At 34.2% G+C, this 24,499-nt stretch overlaps 3 protein-coding genes across 3 annotated transcripts; all 3 read left to right on the plus strand.

Moving 5' to 3' along the window:
• Positions 1 to 3,646: 3,646 nt before the first annotated feature.
• Positions 3,647 to 6,941, plus strand: LOC120334098 (uncharacterized). Its single transcript, XM_039401549.2, has 7 exons — positions 3,647 to 3,724; positions 3,959 to 4,093; positions 4,318 to 4,451; positions 5,051 to 5,127; positions 5,836 to 5,904; positions 6,279 to 6,362; positions 6,699 to 6,941. The coding sequence occupies exons 1-7, from the start codon at positions 3,683 to 3,685 to the stop codon at positions 6,830 to 6,832; spliced, it is 675 nt and encodes a 224-aa protein (XP_039257483.2). The 5' UTR covers positions 3,647 to 3,682; the 3' UTR covers positions 6,833 to 6,941.
• A 4,106-nt stretch (positions 6,942 to 11,047) lies between these two features.
• On the plus strand, positions 11,048 to 15,756 carry LOC120334122 (C-type lectin domain family 4 member E-like). Its single transcript, XM_039401575.2, has 3 exons — positions 11,048 to 11,240; positions 11,848 to 11,992; positions 14,215 to 15,756. The coding sequence occupies exons 1-3, from the start codon at positions 11,048 to 11,050 to the stop codon at positions 14,504 to 14,506; spliced, it is 630 nt and encodes a 209-aa protein (XP_039257509.2). The 3' UTR covers positions 14,507 to 15,756.
• A 3,964-nt stretch (positions 15,757 to 19,720) lies between these two features.
• On the plus strand, positions 19,721 to 24,182 carry LOC120334607 (C-type lectin domain family 4 member E-like). The gene is made up of 3 exons (XM_078109387.1): positions 19,721 to 19,913; positions 20,521 to 20,665; positions 22,888 to 24,182. Exons 1-3 carry the CDS (start codon positions 19,721 to 19,723, stop codon positions 23,177 to 23,179), a joined length of 630 nt encoding a protein of 209 aa, XP_077965513.1. The 3' UTR covers positions 23,180 to 24,182.
• The last annotated feature ends 317 nt before the right edge of the window (positions 24,183 to 24,499 follow it).

Here is a 24,499-nt window from a genome sequence, read left to right on the forward strand (position 1 = left end):
TATTATTCTTTTTACTGCTTTTCGCCACTGGTAGTCCAATGTTTATCCCATTGTCGAGAGTTCGACCATTGATGACTTGACAATGGATAGAAAACTCATTTTGTCGCCACAGACGTGCCACGTTTGAATGTCCTTCTGTAAAATCATATTCTGGGGCGCTTAAACAATGCTCTTCTTATGGCGGAGCCGCGTGAAATTAAATCCTGAAATCTCGTAAAATGGGTCATAATACCGGGAAATTCAATGGTAAATATGTTTATACGGCTGTATTCATATACACTGTTGAAATAGAAATTATATGATGTATTCGAACAAATTTATATCTGGCCATAAGTGCGAACATGTAGGTGACATCGTATATTAAATCCAAAGTGGAATATGCGACCAGGGGGTGGTTTCTGATCAAATTTTGAATTTGTGGAAATGTCTGAATGGCGTGCGATTGCATTTTGTTATATTTGTCGATCTAATTCAGTGTGATCCGTAATGTTGGACTCCGAGCACCTTCACGTCGTTATTTATTCTCCTTCACTATGCCTGCGATATATCTTTTAGGGCAGGGGTGTGCAACCTTCATTGACAGGAGGCCAGATACAAGTTACTGGATAAAGCGGAGGGCCGCACCTAGAAACTCGACCTATGAAAGGCTCTGGGTACAAAATATCAACTTACGAAAATTCTTCTAGTGATATTGCTTCGGCTAACATAATATTTTCTACATACGAAAGATCGGAAACCTTCAAAACGCGTGCGGTGATATTTGTTTACTTTTTTAACGTTTTGCTTAAAACATTGCAGCCCTGTGAGACGCGGCAAAAAATTATATGACACGTTTGTTTCCCGCGGGTTTATACAACGTGTTGCTAGCGAGATTTAGTGAGAAGACGATGATGCGATAAAAAAATAAATATAAAATTTTGAATTTCATGTATGTGTGCTTACATGCTTTTAATTTTAATTGAATTCAGTGAGACACGCGTTTTTATAACATTGTGCATTTCGCAGCAGGATTTTGCTACCTTGTTTTAGTAATATGACAGCGGTACTCAGTTATTAGTATAGACCTGGTAAAAGAGAGAGAGATTAAAATTGCTCGCACGCACCAAATTAAATGATCTGAAAACTCGTTTCGTGGGAACACCATTAAAAGTTGGCGCTTCTCCGCGAGCCATACAAATTTTCTTATCGAGCCACAGTTTGCACAGCCCTGTTTTAAGGCATTCTGAAACTATCGTCGGGGCCACATGCAACTTTTACTCTGGGTATTATGAAATATAAGATAAAAAATGCAATGCATATTTAGTTAATTTTAAATGTACTAAATAAATCGTAGTTTTTTGATATTTTATCCCAGATTTAGAGATTCTTCTAGCGTTGAGAAATAAAAAATAATAGGAGTTGCAGAGCGGAGTCAGTGTTGTGAGAACATATCGGATCTGTAGAATTCGCAACATCACGAAAATACGAATCACAACTAGCGATAAATCCTGTCTAATCAGAAAGTATTCCATTTTTTGGTATTGCCTTGATATTTTATATTGATGCTCTTAATTTGACGTAAGTCGGCGCACCGCAATTAATTCAACAAAGCAAGACATTTTAAATAGTCTAGTATTGGTCGTGAATACTTGGCGCAACTGAAAAATTATTAGTCAGTGAAAGGTCGGTTCTTTTAACGCTACAATTACAGGAGCCGTTTCGCGAGAATTTCGGGGCGATCAATATTTCTATATATTATTCGTAAAACATTTTCAATCAAAAACGTCCTCGACGTATCATAAGCAATTCGAGTCAGCGCTAATAAAAATAAAAATTTTCAGGTGGCTGTAATTTATTGCCGTGCGTACACGGCTGCCTTCGATATTCGAAGGTCGCGATATTCGAATTGGATATCCCTGATTTAAGCACTGCATTAAATCAATCTCAAATAACTCTACACGCGGTATTCAAGTTTTCCGTCTTCTGTATGTTGAAAATATGAAAAGATCCGACTATTTTTACGAGTGGCGTGATTCGGCGAATGTCTCAGGACCCATTACATGGAAATTTCCAAAGTCTGATCTCCAGACCGCTTTGAAAATCTTGGCTGTGCCACTGAAAATGTGTATTGTAACGTGAGTCTAATTGACCCCTATTTATGACATTTTTTTGGCGGGATAATATGCAATATTTAGGTTAATCATGCTTAAGATAAGTATTTCGCCAGCCTTCATAAACGGAAATTATAGGGGAATCCATCCCCTGAGAATCATTCGATTTTTACGATCACCTATTTTTATCAAGATCCTCATTAGCTAAATCATTGAGCTGAAGTTACAAACGTTCTATTACTACCAAATATCCCACGTATCGTGCTTCAACACATTAGATTTTTACAAAGTATGGTTGTCACTTCACCCATAAATTCCCATGCATTCGCCTACAAGAAATGCGTCGGAACAGAAGATCAGTCAAGCGTTTACTATCTGCATTCTGCAGCATAACAATGGTAAGACAATGGTCATTTTGATCCATTGTGAAGGTTTCAATGGTTCGACAACTAAAGCTACAAAGTAGGATGTACACTAAAATTGTTGTGCTACATCGACTGTGATATTAGTTGCTGTTTCGCGACAAAATTACACATTTAGTGAAAAACTATAAAAAAAAATATCAGAGGTTCAACACAAGTGTATTAATTCTGTTTCAACATCTTTAAAATTTGGGCAAACGGACAAATAGTATATTCAGTGAAATGAATAGCGAGAAAGTTGATCATTTAAATTCTTTCATCACAATTATCAAATATTTACGAATTTTACTACAAAATCCTTCATTTTTAATGTGGATAATAAATCGAACCACTTTATATAATGGATAGTTTTAGGGAACAAGATTTTGAGTCACAGTCACTTTGTAGTTAGGCAAACCGCTGTTTTAGTACGAATTACCTATTCATGAAAGCATTGTAATAAAGAAACTAGCCATACTTCATCATTTCTAAAACGTATTTCCAAGATCTCGACATTACAACAACTTCTATCGAAAGATTATATTTTGACACTACAAACCTTCTACACTTCAATAGCAAATTTAGATAATACATACATTAGGTGTCGTTTATATTTATAATTGGACTGGTTAACTTTTCACAGATAGAAAAATGCACACATTGACCTAATTTATGCGATAAAAAAGAAATCCATCGATACTGCATACAATCATCCTTGCACGAAGATATAACGGAGTCACGCTCCGTGTTCCGATTTTGATCAATCCACCATACAAACAGTAATTAATATTGGTCAAAAACATTTTAAAACCGTTTTCAAAACATATTCTTTACTGACAAATTGTTTGTTTTTGCAATAATGCATGCATTAGTGAATGGGAATATAAATATATATATATCACATTTCTTCCATAGTTGGTTTCCCAAAGGAAGCGACCCTAAAATTAACAGAATTGTGTTAAATAACTTGAAAAATTTACATATTGCATTTATTCTAAATGTTTTCTTGTTTCCCATTTTAAATATCATTGAATCAATGATTTCCTTTTATTTTTCTATGTCCTTCACCTCCTGTTACGTAGTGTTTGCATCTTTTGTTATGCAACTTCCTTTACTAACAAAGAGGTAAAAATTACGTGCTGCAGTTTCGTGAGCTGCAGTTTATTTATATGCTGGACGGAGATTAGCAAAATGAATAACTTTCACAGTGTTTCAGAGGAAAATTATGCGAAGGTAAGCAAGAATGCTTCTATTTCAAAATAGCGGCGAAGGAATGTGGAATTTATCTATATTTTTAGTTGTTGCAATCGTATTTAGTTTATTGCGTGATAATCCGCTGAAACAACCATAAAATAATTCGCACTTCATTCCTCCTAATGAAGGGCGAACAGTGTTTATAAGTTTTTAGCTTCAAACGCTCCCACATGTTCTAATTTTCGAAACATAACCGACTTTCATTATATTTAGACGTTTCAGTTTAATAATTCAGATACGATGCTTTTCACGAAAATATTTTTAGCAACACTATCGCTTTCGGCTGCTATTGCATTTGATCAAAAATGCTTTTTCCCTGAGCCTGCAAAGGATTTCGATGTTTCTAAGGTAGGTCGGTAAAAACATTATTTTCAATTCATTGGAGCTTTTTTAAAATTTATATTGCCTCTGTCCTGTGCATCCGTTTCGATAGTATATTTCGATATGTATATATCGATATGTATATTTCTGACGATCATCGTGATCACAAGGTCTCTCAAATACATCGCTTGATATACCCGCTAAGGTTGCTCTCAACCGTTTTCACTGATACGTATATTTCAATAACTTAGCTGCGCGGTTCTACATGGTACACAGGACTACATACGAATGATACTGCAACGTCTGGTATGAAATGCGAACGAGCAAGAAATTTTACGGAAACTTCCAACGGTTTTCAGATTGACCTAAGAACTTTCAAAAAAAGGTATCGTATACGCTTACAATACAAAATCGAAATTAATTTACTAGCAATAATTACCTAAGACCACTCTTAACAGAACAAGTGAAGTATTGTCACATTTGGATTAAACTCTGTTAACGTATGTGGTTAGAGAAGTGAGCATGCTAAATTTAAATTGGAAATGGCGATTGCAAAAATATATTAGTTCAAAAAGCCACAGTATGCTATGCGTTGGTTAACAGTTTGCAAATTTTGTAGCGTATTTACAAAATATCTTTACTAAATGTTGTCAATCATCAAATCAAATCTAAATTGCTCCAAATATATTACTTTGTAGACTAGAGGTTACGTCAAAGAATTTACAATGTTTACAGTTATAATCGATTCTACCAGTTTTAACACTAATTATTTTTTAGCATTGTTAACAACGACAAACAGTCGGCAAACTGTGGCCCCTAAACAAATTTTTTGCCGCCCTCGAACGTCCCGGCTTATATTGCATAAAAAAAATTGATTAAAAATTTATTATTTTATCGACACCGATGTAAGTGGTGCTGCTGCTGTAAAGCACTGAATATGATTTCAATCAATTTCTTTATTTACGGTGATGTTTGGTTTTTCAGCAACAACCACGTCGATTGGGTTTCCCATTTCACTTTTATACGGCACGGGGTGTATCGGGAGAGCAAGCTTAAAGATGGTGAGCAAAAGTTTAAACTTTAGCTTTCTAGTTACAATATTTTTTTTTATTTTTTATCACAACAACAACGCTATAATTAATAAGAATATCAAGAGAGCAATGCTCAAATATATGAATACGTAGACCTGAGCGAAGTAGTAGTCCGCCTTGCCTTTGGCGGTACTGGTACCCTCAAAAAATTTCCGAATTTTCGCGTAGCAAGAATTATCTGAATCAAAACGGACAGCCAATGTTCCCAGGGATAAAAATAATACATCGAAATTTTGGACGAAATATCAGATTTTATAGAATTCATACGAAATTTAGAAATAAATAAAAGTAATAGCTTTCTAGAGAAAAATTCCATTTTCCACCACTAAAAATTTCAAAGCAATTGGTCCAGTAATCAACGAGAAAAGAGATTTTTTAATATGTGTCAAAAAACAACAATAACAAGAACAACAACAACAACATAATAACAAAACGATCCATAGGTCCCTACGTGTCCACTAATTTGAAACACTACCTTAAACATTTATATCCATATATTTCAACATATAGGCCATTAATATACATATATCACGGTGAGACATTGCCGAACAGCGTATCGGTTGGTTTGGGAACTGTAATACCTCCAATAGTCAACACTGTCGCCCATCGCCATAAGTTTGGCCCCAGTACTAAAATACAAGCGTAATCTGTACTTGTTTCTATTTCATGATCTACCAGATTCTTCGATAACTAATGCTTACACTGTTGACGAAGACGGAAATTACAACACCGCTGCCGACAACATTGGTTTGTAATAATCAATCTAATTATACTGTGTATATATGTTCTATTGTCATGCTGTGTAAACTCTAATACTCAACACAGAAATAGTCACATATGCATTTTTCATATCGTTGCATAAATTTGTTGGTCAATAGGTTATCTTTATTAGTTCGAAAAGAAAGAAGCAATAAATCTAGCAATTAATTAATGCTTGGTTTGAAATGAGTTTTTGTCACTCTCGTCGTGGTTTTGATTAAAGAAAAACTCGAGATAATTTTAATTTATTTTTACATATATTTATAATACATTGCATATATATTCTACTTCGCCCAGAGCTTAAACTCTTTTAATTCCGGTTGAATGCGTTTACAATTTTCCTTTTCATTTATTCTGAACAGTCAAGAGTGTTCTTCTGGAACGAGATTATGCATTTATTTCTGATTATCTTAACTACTGGATGGGAATTATATGTTCGTCAGAAGGTGAGATTTTGCAAATGCGATATAACTCATTATTGAATATGTTCTATGGCTCATCGGTGATTGGGTCATCTGTATGAAAGCGCCTACATGCTTGAATGAGAAATATACTTAAATTTAGTCGAATAGAAAAACAGCTATTTTGTGATTTATATAAATATATATAGACAGAAGCAGCCTCTTGAATTTAATAATTCTTGCAACGATGTACTAAAATTTTATTGACAGGCGATTCGAAAACTACGCTATTTGCTGTTGGTTATCTTCATTAATTTAAATGTGAGAAATTTTCGTTCTGTTGACAATATGAAACAGATTTTCATTGCAGTATATTTTTAGGACAATGGGATGTTTGGATTTATTTCCCAACCAAGACTCCAAATCTTTCAAATATTGCAGCCGCGTACAATGAACTGCAACGCATGGGAATATCAACACAACTCCATGCATCACAGTGTGAAAAGGCAGATTGAATAAAATAAATAACCTGATGATGGAAGAGAAGTGGATTTGAGTTGATTATTTTCGCCAGCTAACCAAAATACCTAATAAATGAGAACATTAATAAATCGTTATAGCGGAGTATGTTAAAAATAATTTTGGACAGGGTAAGAGATTGATTGATTTGTCTGAAGTTGTGAATAATAGGTGTTGAAACTGGTAGTAACGATCAAAATTGCAAATACCGGTCAAAATGGGTTCCGTGACAGGTACAGCCTTATGAATATGAATAATAAATGCTTAGTCAAAACGTCTAGTCCATAAAGAAATATATTTGAAGCAGCTTAGATTTGATTTTGTATTTGACAACATTTAAAAAAGATGTTTTGTAAAGGCTCCACAAAATATGCAAACTGTTGACTAAGGCATACTGTGGCTCTTCGAAATAATATATTTTTGCCATCGCTGTTTTCAAACTAAAATCAGCACTCCCAATTCATACGTTAACAGAGTTTAATGTAAATGTGACAATACTTCACTTGTATACATATATTCCTTTTTGTTATGCTAAATCAAGCATTTCGTAAAAATACATTTTGTAACATCAGAATCTCTTTCGCTTTCAACTTCATGAAGTTTCATTTTAAATTCAATTTAATTTTTTTTACGATACACCGGTATATTGAATCACGAATTATCAGGATATTTGCGCCATTATTGCTATTACATCTCAATAACTGACTTATGTTTCACTTTATGATATATCTTGACGATACAAAATATTTTCTTTTCGTGCTATGGAATCAGACACTTGCTCTAGCACATCTACAAAATTATCCAAAATGCATTTGAAATTCGCGATGTGGCGCATAGTATACACGATGGAAATATAAGCATATTTTTCGTTACATTGCCATTATTTTCTAATTGTCCCAACATCTCGAAGATTTGCCGTAAAAAAAATTGTATTGCGTTGATTTTTGCATTCCAATTTTAATGGAAGTGGGTATATTTTGCAGGTATTTTGATAACACTCATTAACGTCTCGGGTATTTTATTAAAGAATCGTCAAGTTTGTCTTGACCGTGGAAGAGCCAAAATACTGCATTTCTCTCCGTAAAGCATGGGGTCAGTTTGTATTCTTCAGTACTGTATTCTTAAGACGAGACATGGAATGAATATACTTCATATATTTATAAAATAAAAATTTTTGCTTTTTGGCGATTAGCTATAGAAAGAATGGAGAATTAGAACACAAAAATCCTAATATTTAATAATTTTAATCAGATGGAATAGCGAGCGAATTATAAAATCCAATTCAATGTTATGATTTTTGCAAATGTTTACTTTATTTATACAATTTTTCTGATATTAGATGAGAGTAATTTTTTTCGGAAAGAGTAAAAGGCGATAACTCATGATAGTTCTTTTCAAAAAAAATGTGACAAAATACAAAATTTATAATAATTTTCATCCCACTCGTATCATTTAATAGACATTGACAATACATCAAAAATATTCAATGGAAATATATGAGTGAAATTGTAGTTAATTCGAAATAAGTGATGTGAAATGTTACAAAAAATCATGTTTCACTTCTAACTAAAATTTGAATGTATATGAAAATTGCATTGTTTTGCAAATATTGATTCGTTGAACATTTCTTTTTAACTTTTGTAAGCTGAATTTTAATTAATTGACTCTGGTATAGCATTGATTATTTCTGATCAAAATACTGTCTTTTCTCTCTTATAATGTATGAACATGAATAAAAATTAAAATTATTAAACCCCATGGACGTTTTATTGCACTGCATGAACAAATACATTTTAGAGTAAATTTATTACAAACAATTTTTCAATTAGGTAGGTTAATGAAGCGCATTGAAGAGCAATGATCAGTGTATTTTCTTCAAAACATAATATCAAGAAACAACTTGAGCACAAGTCATCAGTTGCGGCACGAATACCTATACTAATAAGAAGAGCTTGAGAGCATTTAAAGCGCTTCCATGAATACTCTATGCCAGTGGTTCCCGACCGCGGGCCGCTGACCGCTGTCGGTCCGCGAAAAATTTCATTGTTTTCATGCCGTCTCAATTGCTTTATCGAAGACGGAGATTGCGTTGGTTTATTACGCAATTTCTCTTCTGTCGTCATAGTGCGACGTCTTTCGCGATATCATGGCGCCGAGTAATCACACTTTCCGCTTTCCGGCTCCGATTCACCGCGAATGCGCTCCATCAAATCTCGCAAGATTTACAAACGGCACGCGTGCTTTCTCTGTGCTGCGTGCTTTTCCTGATTAATATGACCATCCATTTAAAACTTTATGCATATTTCTTTTTTTAAACCAGGGGTGTGCAAAGTGCGGCCCGCGGGCCAAATGCGGCCCGCAAGGGAAAATTGTGCGCCCGCGGAGGCAACTGAATGGCAGTTTGAAAAATTTTAGTAATAAAAGATAAAAAAGGTAAATGAGTTTTGGTTCCAGCCTATCAGTTGATGTTGTCCAAATCGAACCTAGAATAAGATTTTACAGCAATTTATTTGGAAATGAAACTTGGCGCATTTTACTGAAAACTTCTCAATCAAGTTACTTCCCACATTTGAAAAAGTCATGGCTTCAAATATGGCACTTTTGGGTAATATATTTTTGTTCTAAAATGGGCATCGCATCGAATTGGTAGCACTTTCATTTAAGCAAATTTGGATAAAAGTAGTCGGGCAAAGAATCCAGCAGAAAATTTCTCACTGAATTCGTTTAAATTGGGTGCAACAATATATATCTTTAAATTACAGTTCTAAGAACTTAATGCGTTTTAACTCATCATTTCTGTAAGGACCATGAGATCAATAACAAAAAGACACCATTTTGTGCCTGCAACTAATAGAAAGCCTGTGTGAAATGTAGGTGCGGCCCGCGGTTTAACCCGGTTATTGATATTTGGCCCGCCTGCGAAAAAGGTTGCACACCCCTGGTTTAAACCAGAAAACATTCAAGAACAGTATACTATTACAGTAAGATATGAACTAGTTGCGACCCAGCAGGTGGCCACGAGACGCGCAAAAAAACATGGGCCGCAGAGATCTTTTTTAGTATTTTGAGCAGACACAGCGGGCTATTGAGCTTGGTGCCAAGTTACTGACAACTTTGTCATTCTAATGTAAATTCATATTGTTTGAGGCGTCGATCAACTGCAGGGGGGTTAATATGATGAACCCGAGGAAAAAGAGAAAAGCTTGATTAAAATTGTGATTCTACTTTATAGTCCACATTTAAAAAAGTATCACTGTCGCAATTTTGGACATCTTTTGATAACGAATACCCATCGCTAAGTAATCGAGCATTTAAGCTGTTGTCCGTATTTTCAACCAGTTACTGCGTTATGCGAAAAAACATTTTTCTCACTAGCTTTAATCAAAACGAAGCAAATAAATCTGCCGTACGCCGCTCAGAGCTCCGGGTTGCAGAAACTTCTTTGAGGCCTCGTCTGCAATCCTATAATGGAAACAAAACAGCAGCGAAATCCTCACTTGTGTTTGTACATGATTTGGCATGCACATGTTTTTTATGAGAGATGTTTTGTGCGTGGCTTTCTTACTCATAATTGGTGCCCAGCACTGCATTTCATTACGCAAAGATATGGTATTATTTTATGTTTCACCCATTTCAATTTTTGGCCGGCACATTATTTGATAGTTTTTCTTCTTGTGAAATGTTTTTAATTGTGCCTTTTTTTATCTAGAAGCATATTGAGTGCCCGATATTGCATTGTATTACGCAAATATATGTTATTCTTTTCTGCTCCGTTCATTTCAATTTTTTGCCGGTCCGCGAGTAAATTTAATTTAATTTTACCGGTCCGCGAGGATAGAAAGGGAACCGCTGCGCTATGCGACTTATGAATTACTTCTGAATTCTGGAGATGCGCAGCTTGATTTGACGTTCAGAATCGATTCCTAAAATATTTCGTATCTCTAATTATTTAATATATTTTTAACCCGAAGTGAGAATATCGATGTCAATAAACGAATAAAAACAATTCTAATTTTGCTACCATGATGTTATTGATTAATCGATCGTTATATTATTGAAAAGTATTTCTCAGATGAAGATATCTGATGTTCGTATAGATAGTTTCATAAAAGTATAATATTGTATATAATTTGAATTCGAGTATCGTTTTTCTGACCTCGGCGGCCTCACTCAAATGCAATGCAGTTAACTTTATTTTAGCATTTGCAGACATGGATAAAAGAAAGTTATTGGCTTTAGCAGTAGTATTAATAATAATTGGTATTGTTGTAATATTGATTGAGACATTGACAACTGGTGATAGTAACGGTGTTGAAACAAGCGAAGTCACAACTATCACAAACACCACAAAATCGACTACGAACACGACTAATCCGCCGCCGCCACCAATCACAACTACAAAAAGTAATGTATAATATGTCAGTATACTTGGTCCGTAGCCATATATTTTTCAAGAGTCTTTACGATTATAAATCCACTTATCATTCAACATCAATCCAAATACATAAACAAAGATGAGATCCCACAGCATCTTTTATATAAGCAAATATTAATACATTTTTGTAACTTCCTCTGATACCAATGGGTTTCTTATAAACATTTTATAGAAATATTAGTACATTTTATAAGATGATATGAGCGCGAAATAATTTTATAAGCGTAAGCGTAATCAATAACAAACAAAGATGAGAGCATCAGAGGATTAAGCAAAATCTACACTTTTTACAAAATATGGGATCGGTTGACCGATGATCATGCTCATGCTGCCAATGCACATGCTTTTGTATAAATTAGTATATAATAAATAACATACTATAATTCAGTCCAACAATGAACTGAAATTTTACTGATTTTCACAGGCGAAATAATGATGATTTTGAGAAGACCAATAAATTTTTTTTAAACAGATATACTATTCAAATCATTTTATTCATGTTACATAATTGATATATTTGAATATACTGATATCTTTTGATATTTATGTTACCTAAAAATGTATTTGTTTCTTCAGGCCTTGAGGAAGTTTGGCATAACTTTTCAACTGGATCGTACAAGTTGTTTTTGACAAATATTAATTTTGAAGCAGCAAAGAAAAGTTGCAGGGATGTAAATGCAAGATTGGTAACTGAGGGAATAAGAAATGAAGTCACCCGCAAGTGAGTTCATGTAATGAAACTAATTGCAAATGACTTTTATAGTTTTATTCATTTGCTTATGATCATATATACCAGGGGTGGACAACATGTCGATCGCGATCGACCGTTTGATCGCTACGTCTCGGGTAGTCGATCGCGTCTGATGTTGAGTGAACTTATATGATATGTTACCTAAAAAAAATGCCCTGAACCAGTTCCATGTAGCTTACAGTTGTGTGTTTTAAAATAGGAGTGATACAGTACTGTGCATTAAAAAATACAACATATGCCTATAGTATTTGGAGCTCGGCAAGACCGACAGAGCATTTTATTACGTAACAAACGCAAGTTTCGCCGCTGCCAAGGTTTAGAAATGAACTTGTCGGATATCGTGTGTCTTGACCAACGGTCTTGACTGACTAGCGATCTTACAATTACTCCTGCATATAATAAACTTATTGTCTCGCTCCAACAGTAGTGTGATGACTTTTATTCGCAACGATAGCAATGGCATCAGAATGTCAAATTTTTGTCAAATTCAAGCGAGCGAAGAATCGGACTCGGAGGAAATTGTAAATTAGATACTGAAGTTTGAGCAGTCATGTCACATTTCTGGTTTGGGAATATTTATTTTTTGCTGTTTAGATAAAACATGGATAATTCGCAACAACATTCAAGACAAAAGTTAGGCAGGTGTTATCTGAATTTTATGATTTGAATAAACCTTAAATAAATGATGAAACATTCACCCCGGTCACAATTACATAATCAAATTATTGAAACATAAAAAATGCAAATTTTTGTGGCGATTTTATTAAGAATGCGATCTTATTGGCAGTGGCGGAATATTTTGTATACGTGTGTACAGTTATCTGCATATTCAGTACTCGTTCGTTTTTGTGTATGACCTTATTACCGATCAGTCGATCGCGAGCTTTTTTGACGTTTTCAGTCGATCGCGGTCGAAAGCAGGCTGGCCATCCCTGATATATACCAACGGTGGGCAAACCGCGGCTCGCGAGCTGGGCGAACCGCATGCGGCTCTTCTCGCTATCATTAATTATTATCCAAATTTAACTATAGGAGAAACTGTAGCGTAACAGTACTTTTTTTAAATTTATTAAGCGGTCGAAGAATTTTCCATCAATGATTAAGACAGAATATGTTTTAGTATGAAAAACGTTGTGGCGTGGAATCTTAAATCAGTCAAGCGACCAATGTTACGTCACAATAGTGTATGTTGCTGAGTTGGCGGCATTGTAATTTGAGTGCAGTTAGTCTCACTTGCGGATATGTCAAGTAAAGAGGAAATATTCGAAGATGAAAACAGAGTTGTCAAGTCAGAATGGAAAGAATAATACGCATTCACTAGTCAAGAAAATAAACCTTTTGTGCTTAATCTTTCATAAACTGCTCTGAATAAAGTCAGCAATGTTGAACGGCACCATGAAACAAATCACAAAAATCTCGTACAAGACTACTCTCGTAAATCATCTGTAAGGAAACACAGATTAAATGACTTTAAATTAATACTAAAGAGACAGCAGAAAATTATGATATCCTTTGGCAAGGAATTCGATGCATCAATTAAAACTAGTTTTGTTATATTATGAAATATTGATCATGTTAAACACCAATACTCTGACTGTATTTTATTAAAAATATATTGCGGATGTTGTCGCAGTCAATAGCCTTAACGCCGGTTTCCTGTTTCCAAAATTAGTATCGATGTAACAGTTACAATGCAAACTGATTTAATGAGCTCTAATATTAATAATTTTTAAGGTTATGCGGCTCTCACATATTTCTGACTTGCTGCATGCGGCTCTTATACCAAAAAAATGTTCCCACCCCTGAATATGCAAACAAATAAGATAGAAATACATAATTTTCAGCAAACGATTTCGAACGATTATTTCAGTCATTTTATCCTGCATCAAGTATGACAAATTAGTTGAAGGAGACTAAACCTTTGTAGACACATTCTCAAGACAAGGATAAAAATTGTCATTGAAATATAACTTATCAAATTGACAGGAAATTAAAGTGTAAAATATTTACAAGAAATATTTGCGTAGTTGGGCAAAAGCAAATCCGTCAGTCGTGTCCTTTGTAGTGAGCGGTACGATCAGTTTATTCTTATCACTAATTATATTATTCCAAGCTCCATAGAAGCTTGAATTCTCATTGAAAAAGTATAATATACCTTCAAGAGGATAATTTACTTGATCTTATCAATTTAGAAGCATTATAAAGGAAATGTTAAATCCCGCTCTTATTGCAAATAAACTTGAAGAAGGTCGTGGAGTGTGGATAGGATTGAAAGACATGGCAGAAATTTCCGCATGGAAATGGATCGACGGTATTGCATCGACCAGAGCTAACACTCCTTGGGCACCTCTTACACGAAACAACCTTTTATTTATGGATAGCTGTGGAATGCTGCGTAGATATAGAATGTTAGATTGGTATGTTAATAAACAGATTTGTGCATTTACCAAGGCATATGTTTGCGAAATAGTAAAAAGTAAATGACAGACGCAAAAGAGTGTCAGAGAATATAATTTTCATGCTTATAATCGTTTCTACATGTTGTACTGTTCATCTCAAATTGTAACTTAAGAACTAACGTTCGAACAATACATTCCTTTTTCTCAACAAAGTTCAACATAACTTTACTTCATGTCCGGAACGACATTGTCAAATGTATATTTGTCATAGGTCTATATTTCTATAATCAAGTCATATGTGTGGTCCAACCAAATATTCCAGCCAAACATTGGTTCAGATTGTTCAATGAAAAAAATGCTTCCTCAAATTAGGTAATCTCGGGTATATTTGGAACCAATTACTCACTTAGTTGTGTTTAATCATATCTATTAGGCGGTGTTTAAAAAAAATGATCTCGACTAGAGAAATGGCAGGGCTATTTGCCATGACACTCAGTAACGTCTCTAGTATTTTATTAAAGAATCGTCAAGTTTGTCTTGACCGTGAAAGAGCCAAAATACTGCATTGCTCTCCGTAAAGCATGGGGTCAGTTTGTATTCTTCAGTACTGTATTCTTAAGACCAGACACGGAATGAATATACTTCATATATTTATAAAAAAAAAACTGGCTTTTGGCGATTAGCTATTGAAAAACATGGAGAATTAGAATACAAAAATCTTTATATTTAATAATTTTAATCATATGGAATAGAGAGCGAATTATAAAATCCAATTCAATGTTATGATTTTTGCAAATGACTACTTTATTTGTACAATTTTTCTGATATTAGATGAGAGTAATTTTATTCGGAAAGAGTAAAAGGCGATAACTCATGAGAGTTGTTTTCAAAAAAAAATGGGACAGAATACAAAATTTATAATAATTTTCATCCCACTCGTATCATTTAATAGACATTGACAATACATCAAAAATATTCAATGGATCTATATGAGTGAAATTGTAGTTAATTCGAAATAAGTGATGTGAAATGTTACAAAAAATCATGTTTCACTTCTAACTAAAATTTGAATGTATATGAAAATTGCATTGTTTTGCAAATATTGATTCGTTAAATATTTCTTTTTAACTTTTGTAAGCTGAATTTTAATTAATTGACTATGTTATAGAATTGATTATTTCTGATCAAAATACTGTCTTTTCTCTCTTATAATGTATGAACATGAATAAAAATTAAAATTATTAAACCCCATGGAAGTTTTATTGCACTGCATGAACAAATACATTTTAGAGTAATTTTATTACAAACAATTTTTCAAATAGGTAGGTTAATGAAGCGCATTGAAGAGCAATGATCAGTGTATTTCCCTCAAAACATGATATCAAGAAACAACTTGAACTATCGTTCTCGTGAAGCACAAGTCATTAGTTGCGTCGCGAATGGCTATACTAAAGAGAAGAGCTTGAGAGCATTTAAAGCGCTTCCATGAATACTCTATGCCAGTGGTTCACAACAGCCCGTCCACAGACCGCTGTCTGTCCGCGAAAAATTTCGTTGTTTTCATGCCGTCTCAATTGCTTTGTCGAACACGGAGATTGCGTTGATTTATTACACAATTTCTCTTCTGTCGTCATAGTGCGACGTCTTTCGCGAGTAATCACACTTTTCGCTTTTCCGGCTCCGATTCATCGCGAATGCGCTCCATCAAATCTCGCAAGATTTAGAAACGGCACGCGTGCTTTCTCTGTGCTGCGTGCTTTTCCTGATTAATATGACCATCTATATAAAACTTTATGCATATTTTTTTTGTTTAAACCAGAAAACATTCAAGAACAGTATACTATTACAGTAAGATATGAACTAGTTGCGACCCAGCAGGTGGCCACGAGACGCGCAAAAAAACATGGGCCGCAGAGATCTTTTTTAGTATTTTGAGCAGACACAGCGGGCTATTGAGCTATAGGTGCCAAGTTACTGACAACTTTGTCATTCTAATGTAAATTCATATTGTTTGAGGCGTCGATCAACTGCAGGGGGATTAATATGATGAACCCGATTAAAAAGAGAAAAGCTTGATTAAAATTGTGATTCTACTTTATAGTCCACATTTAAAAAGGTATCACTGTCGCAATTATGGATATCTTTCGATAACGAATACCCATCGCTAAGTAACCGAGCAATTAAACTGTTGTCCGTATTTTCAACCAGTTACTGCGTTATGCGAAAAAACGTTTTTCTCACTAGCTTTAATCAAAACGAAGCAAAGAAATCGGCCGTACGCCGCTGCAGAGCTCCGGATTGCAGAAACTTCTTTGAGGCCTCGTCTGCAATCCTATAATGGAAACGAAACAGCAGCGAAATCCTCACTTGTGTTTGTACATGATTTAGCATGTTTAATTTATGTGTAATTTATTTATAAAAACATTAAAATAAACCCCATTAGTGTTTTATCCATTAAAAATAATCACAACCAACAGTAAATAAAACAACTTTTACGAACATTTTTAGGTTTTTTAACTGTTATATATAGCCGATATATATATATATAACGGCCGGTCACAGCCGATATGATATATCGCCAAACACGCAATATCGGGCCGATATATCGGTTGATCTCTAATGCTGAGGGCGTGTAACAATAAAGATTCATGCCTCCAGTCTCGTGAATCAAAATACCAAAGGAACATGTCACAACTGTAGTTGCCGGTACCTAGTAGTCTACCTCAGGGTGGTTTAAGGTTGCTAGGTTGAATGACCGCAAAAACTTTTTAGGAGATCTCGCGGGCCGCAAGTCGGAGAAAACCCAAAAGTGATCAAAATATTGCGAGCCTTTAATTTAACCCAACCCAGCCGGTCGGTCTGGTGCCATTTTACATGGATTATTTTTTTTGTCAACCCATTAAGCCCAAAAGATTCACTCATGACTTTTTAATGTCGTGTGCTAGAGTTATATTCAGCAATATATGTAAAACGCACTTCTCTAAAAAAATATTTTTTATACGTCAAAATTTCTACTGAATTTGCGAGATTTTGTGTTTAGTAGAGTGTTAATAATTATTCCTAATTAATTAATTTTATTTCAACGTTTTCTTGTGTTATTTTCCAACAAAACAACACGAAAACCACTATTATAGCAAGAATGGTTACTCTTAAATTCACGATTGTATTTACAAAATATTCAAGTTCGAGGCTTCAATTGACAATTTTGATGACGCCACACCTCTGATTATTACTGCACAGCCCACCCTCAATGCAAAAATGTTACTTTTTTCGACGGAAATGCGCGTAGAAAGACGTAAACATTCTAATGCGCGCCGTTACGAGTGAAAATTACCATTCATTTTACGTTTTTTTCACGTTTGAAAAAATCTCTATACCTCTGCCAGGTATGGTGCAGTCGAAATCATATTTTTCAAAACATCACAGGGCCAGTGATGGAATGTATAACTAAAAGTACATGACAAACCAATACTAAGCCATTATAAAGGAGTTTATGGTAGGTAATTTCCCGTCTGAGTCATATCAACGAATTCACATATCTGAAGGACGATTTTCAAATCGATGCTATTTATAGAACTGGCATTTATAGCAAAGATGGAGTCCCTTTTTCGTGAAATATACTACTCCACCATTGAACATTAACCGTAAAACACCATAAATACCTTTTAGAGTTGAACTAGGCATTAATAATACTACATTTAAACTATATATATATATGCCATCCGGCTGCGTTGTTAATAAACAACGAGAGTTTACCGTTCTAATCAGACTATTATCATGTTGCATAGGTGGCGTTCTTTTAAAGAAGATATATAAAGTCTTCAGTTATTTTAAAATTAATTCCCGAAAATTACCGTTGTTTTTTTCGCATTTTGGATTTCAACTAGACACTGTGTGGTAGGCAATGAAATACATTTACAAGCCAAGTCTTAGTTGGTATTTCGGGACCTAGCTAAAAAAACTGGATTGCGCGGCGTTAAGTCGGCTCTGTGTTTCGCTACTGTCACATGGCCCACGCTTGAAAGCAGAAGAGTGCTTTTACTGAAATAAAGGCATAAAGTGTTGGAAAATAAGGTTTGAATCTCGAGATCCCAACCCCAGTTGGAATAACTGAAAAAAAGTTCTGCTATTAGATACAAATATACGCTAAAATTGGTCTGTGGGCCGCACGGAATGTATCAGCATGATAGGGTTTGGACCACCCTGGTCTACCTTATCAAAAAACTCCCGACTTCGCTGACCACTAGATCGTTGAAATGCGATCGTGGAACCGCCACATAGTGCAATAGTTCATTAGTCCAATTGTTGAAGGGAAAAGAAATCTTTTTTAAATAAAAATGCAGCAACAAGGAAGATACTAAGAAGAAAAAACAACACAATTTGAGAAAACGACTCATAGGCCCACTTCGTGTCAAAATAAGTTTCAGTGTTTATTTTTAATAAAGAAGGGTAATAGGCTACTTGAAGACGAAAATTAGGCGAACATTTTAAAGTTTGAGTCGTCGGGTGAACTCAAAATATTTTAATAAACACCGATAAACTATATGAAATTCTGCTCTAAAATTGCTGTGGTGCCCCTCTTTGCTTGGTGCCCTAAGCACGTGCTTATATTGTTCAATGGTTAATCCGGCGCTGGATGCCCAGCACTGCATTTCATTACGCAAAAGATATGGTATTATTTTATGTTTCACCCATTTCAATTTTTGGCCGGCACATTATTTGATAGTTTTTTTTCTTGTGAAATGTTTTTAATTGTGCCTTTTTATCTAGAACCATATTGAGTGCCCGATATTGCATTGTATAACGCAAATATATGTTATTCTTTTATGTTCCGGTCATTTCAATTTTTTGCCGGTCCGCGAGTAAATTTAATTTGATTTTACCGGTCCGCGAGGATAGAAAGGTTGGATATCGCTGCGCTATGCGACTTATGAATTACTTCTGAATTCTGGAGATGCGCAGCTTGATTTGACGTTCAGAATCGATTCCTAAAATATTTCGTATCTCTAATTATTTAATATATTTTTAACCCGAAGTGAGAATATTGATGTCAATAAACGAATGAAAACAATTCTAATTTTGCTACCATGATGTTATTGATTAATCGATCGTTATACTATTGAAAAGTATTTCTCAGATGAAGATATCTGATGTTCGTATAGATAGTTTCATAAAAGTATAATATTGTATATAATTTGAATTCGAGTATCGTTTTTCTGACCTCTGGCGGCCTCACTCAAATACAATGCAGTTAACTATGCTTCGCACGTGTTCAATTTTCATTTTAGCATTTGCAGACATGGATAAAAGAAAGTTATTGGCTTTAGCAGTAGTATTAATAATAATTGGTATTGTTGTAATATTGATTGAGACATTGACAACTGATGATAGTAACGGTGTTGAAACGAGCGAAGTCACAACTATCACAAACACCACAAAATCGACTACGAACACGACTAATCCGCCGCCGCCACCAATCACAACTACAAAAAGTAATGTATAATATGTCAGTATACTTTGTCCGTAGCCATATATTTTTCAAGAGTCTTTACGATTATAAATCTACTTATCATTCAACATCAATCCAAATACATAAACAAAGATGAGATCCCACAGCATCTTCTATATAAGCAATTATTAATACATTTTTGTAACTTCCTCTGATACCAATGGGTTTCTTATAAACATCTTATAAAATTATCAGTACATATTATAAGATGATATGAGCGCGAAATAATTTTATAAGCGTGAGCGTAATCAATAACAAACAAAGATGAGAGCATCAGAGGATTAATCAAAATCTACACTTTTTACAAAATATGGGATCGGTTGACTGATAATCATGCTCATGCTGCCAATGCACATGCTTTTGCATAAATTAGTATATAATAAATAACATACTATAATTTAGTCCAACAATGAACTTAAATTTTACTAATTTTCACAGGCGAAATAATAATGATTTTGAGAAGACCAATAAATTTTTTTTAAACAGATATACTATTCAAATCATTTTATTCATGTTACATAATTGATATATTTGAATATACTGATATCTTTTGATATTTATGTTATCTAAAAATGTATTTGTTTCTTCAGGCCTTGAGGAAGTTTGGCATAACTTTTCAACTGGATCGTACAAGTTGTTTTTGACAAATATTAATTTTGAAGCAGCAAAGAAAAGTTGCAGGGATGTAAATGCAAGATTGGTAACTGAGGGAATAAGAAATGAAGTCACCCGCAAGTGAGTTCATGTAATGAAACTAATTGCAAATGACTTTTATAGTTTTATTCATTTGCTTATGATCATATATACCAGGGGTGGACAACATGTCGATCGCGATCGACCGTTTGATCGCTACGTCTCGGGTAGTCGATCGCGTCTGATGTTGAGTGAACTTATATGATATGTTACCTAAAAAAAATGCCCTGAACCAGTTCCATGTAGCTTACAGTTGTGTGTTTTAAAATAGGAGTGATACAGTACTGTGCATTAAAAAATACAACATATGCCTATAGTATTTGGAGCTCGGCAAGACCGACAGAGCATTTTATTACGTAACAAACGCAAGTTTCGCCGCTGCCAAGGTTTAGAAATGAACTTGTCGGATATCGTGTGTCTTGACCAACGGTCTTGACTGACTAGCGATCTTACAATTACTCCTGCATATAATAAACTTATTGTCTCGCTCCAACAGTAGTGTGATGACTTTTATTCGCAACGATAGCAATGGCATCAGAATGTCAAATTTTTGTCAAATTCAAGCGAGCGAAGAATCGGACTCGGAGGAAATTGTAAATTAGATACTGAAGTTTGAGCAGTCATGTCACATTTCTGGTTTGGGAATATTTATTTTTTGCTGTTTAGATAAAACATGGATAATTCGCAACAACATTCAAGACAAAAGTTAGGCAGGTGTTATCTGAATTTTATGATTTGAATAAACCTTAAATAAATGATGAAACATTCACCCCGGTCACAATTACATAATCAAATTATTGAAACATAAAAAATGCAAATTTTTGTGGCGATTTTATTAAGAATGCGATCTTATTGGCAGTGGCGGAATATTTTGTATACGTGTGTACAGTTATCTGCATATTCAGTACTCGTTCGTTTTTGTGTATGACCTTATTACCGATCAGTCGATCGCGAGCTTTTTTGACGTTTTCAGTCGATCGCGGTCGAAAGCAGGCTGGCCATCCCTGATATATACCAACGGTGGGCAAACCGCGGCTCGCGAGCTGGGCGAACCGCATGCGGCTCTTCTCGCTATCATTAATTATTATCCAAATTTAACTATAGGAGAAACTGTAGCGTAACAGTACTTTTTTTAAATTTATTAAGCGGTCGAAGAATTTTCCATCAATGATTAAGACAGAATATGTTTTAGTATGAAAAACGTTGTGGCGTGGAATCTTAAATCAGTCAAGCGACCAATGTTACGTCACAATAGTGTATGTTGCTGAGTTGGCGGCATTGTAATTTGAGTGCAGTTAGTCTCACTTGCGGATATGTCAAGTAAAGAGGAAATATTCGAAGATGAAAACAGAGTTGTCAAGTCAGAATGGAAAGAATAATACGCATTCACTAGTCAAGAAAATAAACCTTTTGTGCTTAATCTTTCATAAACTGCTCTGAATAAAGTCAGCAATGTTGAACGGCACCATGAAACAAATCACAAAAATCTCGTACAAGACTACTCTCGTAAATCATCTGTAAGGAAACACAGATTAAATGACTTTAAATTAATACTAAAGAGACAGCAGAAAATTATGATATCCTTTGGCAAGGAATTCGATGCATCAATTAAAACTAGTTTTGTTATATTATGAAATATTGATCATGTTAAACACCAATACTCTGACTGTATTTTATTAAAAATATATTGCGGATGTTGTCGCAGTCAATAGCCTTAACGCCGGTTTCCTGTTTCCAAAATTAGTATCGATGTAACAGTTACAATGCAAACTGATTTAATGAGCTCTAATATTAATAATTTTTAAGGTTATGCGGCTCTCACATATTTCTGACTTGCTGCATGCGGCTCTTATACCAAAAAAATGTTCCCACCCCTGAATATGCAAACAAATAAGATAGAAATACATAATTTTCAGCAAACGATTTCGAACGATTATTTCAGTCATTTTATCCTGCATCAAGTATGACAAATTAGTTGAAGGAGACTAAACCTTTGTAGACACATTCTCAAGACAAGGATAAAAATTGTCATTGAAATATAACTTATCAAATTGACAGGAAATTAAAGTGTAAAATATTTACAAGAAATATTTGCGTAGTTGGGCAAAAGCAAATCCGTCAGTCGTGTCCTTTGTAGTGAGCGGTACGATCAGTTTATTCTTATCACTAATTATATTATTCCAAGCTCCATAGAAGCTTGAATTCTCATTGAAAAAGTATAATATACCTTCAAGAGGATAATTTACTTGATCTTATCAATTTAGAAGCATTATAAAGGAAATGTTAAATCCCGCTCTTATTGCAAATAAACTTGAAGAAGGTCGTGGAGTGTGGATAGGATTGAAAGACATGGCAGAAATTTCCGCATGGAAATGGATCGACGGTATTGCATCGACCAGAGCTAACACTCCTTGGGCACCTCTTACACGAAACAACCTTTTATTTATGGATAGCTGTGGAATGCTGCGTAGATATAGAATGTTAGATTGGTATGTTAATAAACAGATTTGTGCATTTACCAAGGCATATGTTTGCGAAATAGTAAAAAGTAAATGACAGACGCAAAAGAGTGTCAGAGAATATAATTTTCATGCTTATAATCGTTTCTACATGTTGTACTGTTCATCTCAAATTGTAACTTAAGAACTAACGTTCGAACAATACATTCCTTTTTCTCAACAAAGTTCAACATAACTTTACTTCATGTCCGGAACGACATTGTCAAATGTATATTTGTCATAGGTCTATATTTCTATAATCAAGTCATATGTGTGGTCCAACCAAATATTCCAGCCAAACATTGGTTCAGATTGTTCAATGAAAAAAATGCTTCCTCAAATTAGGTAATCTCGGGTATATTTGGAACCAATTACTCACTTAGTTGTGTTTAATCATATCTATTAGGCGGTGTTTAAAAAAAATGATCTCGACTAGAGAAATGGCAGGGCTATTTGCCATGACACTCAGTAACGTCTCTAGTATTTTATTAAAGAATCGTCAAGTTTGTCTTGACCGTGAAAGAGCCAAAATACTGCATTGCTCTCCGTAAAGCATGGGGTCAGTTTGTATTCTTCAGTACTGTATTCTTAAGACCAGACACGGAATGAATATACTTCATATATTTATAAAAAAAAAACTGGCTTTTGGCGATTAGCTATTGAAAAACATGGAGAATTAGAATACAAAAATCTTTATATTTAATAATTTTAATCATATGGAATAGAGAGCGAATTATAAAATCCAATTCAATGTTATGATTTTTGCAAATGACTACTTTATTTGTACAATTTTTCTGATATTAGATGAGAGTAATTTTATTCGGAAAGAGTAAAAGGCGATAACTCATGAGAGTTGTTTTCAAAAAAAAATGGGACAGAATACAAAATTTATAATAATTTTCATCCCACTCGTATCATTTAATAGACATTGACAATACATCAAAAATATTCAATGGATCTATATGAGTGAAATTGTAGTTAATTCGAAATAAGTGATGTGAAATGTTACAAAAAATCATGTTTCACTTCTAACTAAAATTTGAATGTATATGAAAATTGCATTGTTTTGCAAATATTGATTCGTTAAATATTTCTTTTCAACTTTTGTAAGCTGAATTTTAATTAATTGACTATGTTATAGAATTGATTATTTCTGATCAAAATACTGTCTTTTCTCTCTTATAATGTATGAACATGAATAAAAATTAAAATTATTAAACCCCATGGAAGTTTTATTGCACTGCATGAACAAATACATTTTAGAGTAATTTTATTACAAACAATTTTTCAAATAGGTAGGTTAATGAAGCGCATTGAAGAGCAATGATCAGTGTATTTCCCTCAAAACATGATATCAAGAAACAACTTGAACTATCGT

Source organism: Styela clava, chromosome 15 (genome assembly GCF_964204865.1).
Source record: "Styela clava chromosome 15, kaStyClav1.hap1.2, whole genome shotgun sequence".
In the NCBI taxonomy this organism is placed as follows: domain Eukaryota; kingdom Metazoa; phylum Chordata; class Ascidiacea; order Stolidobranchia; family Styelidae; genus Styela; species Styela clava.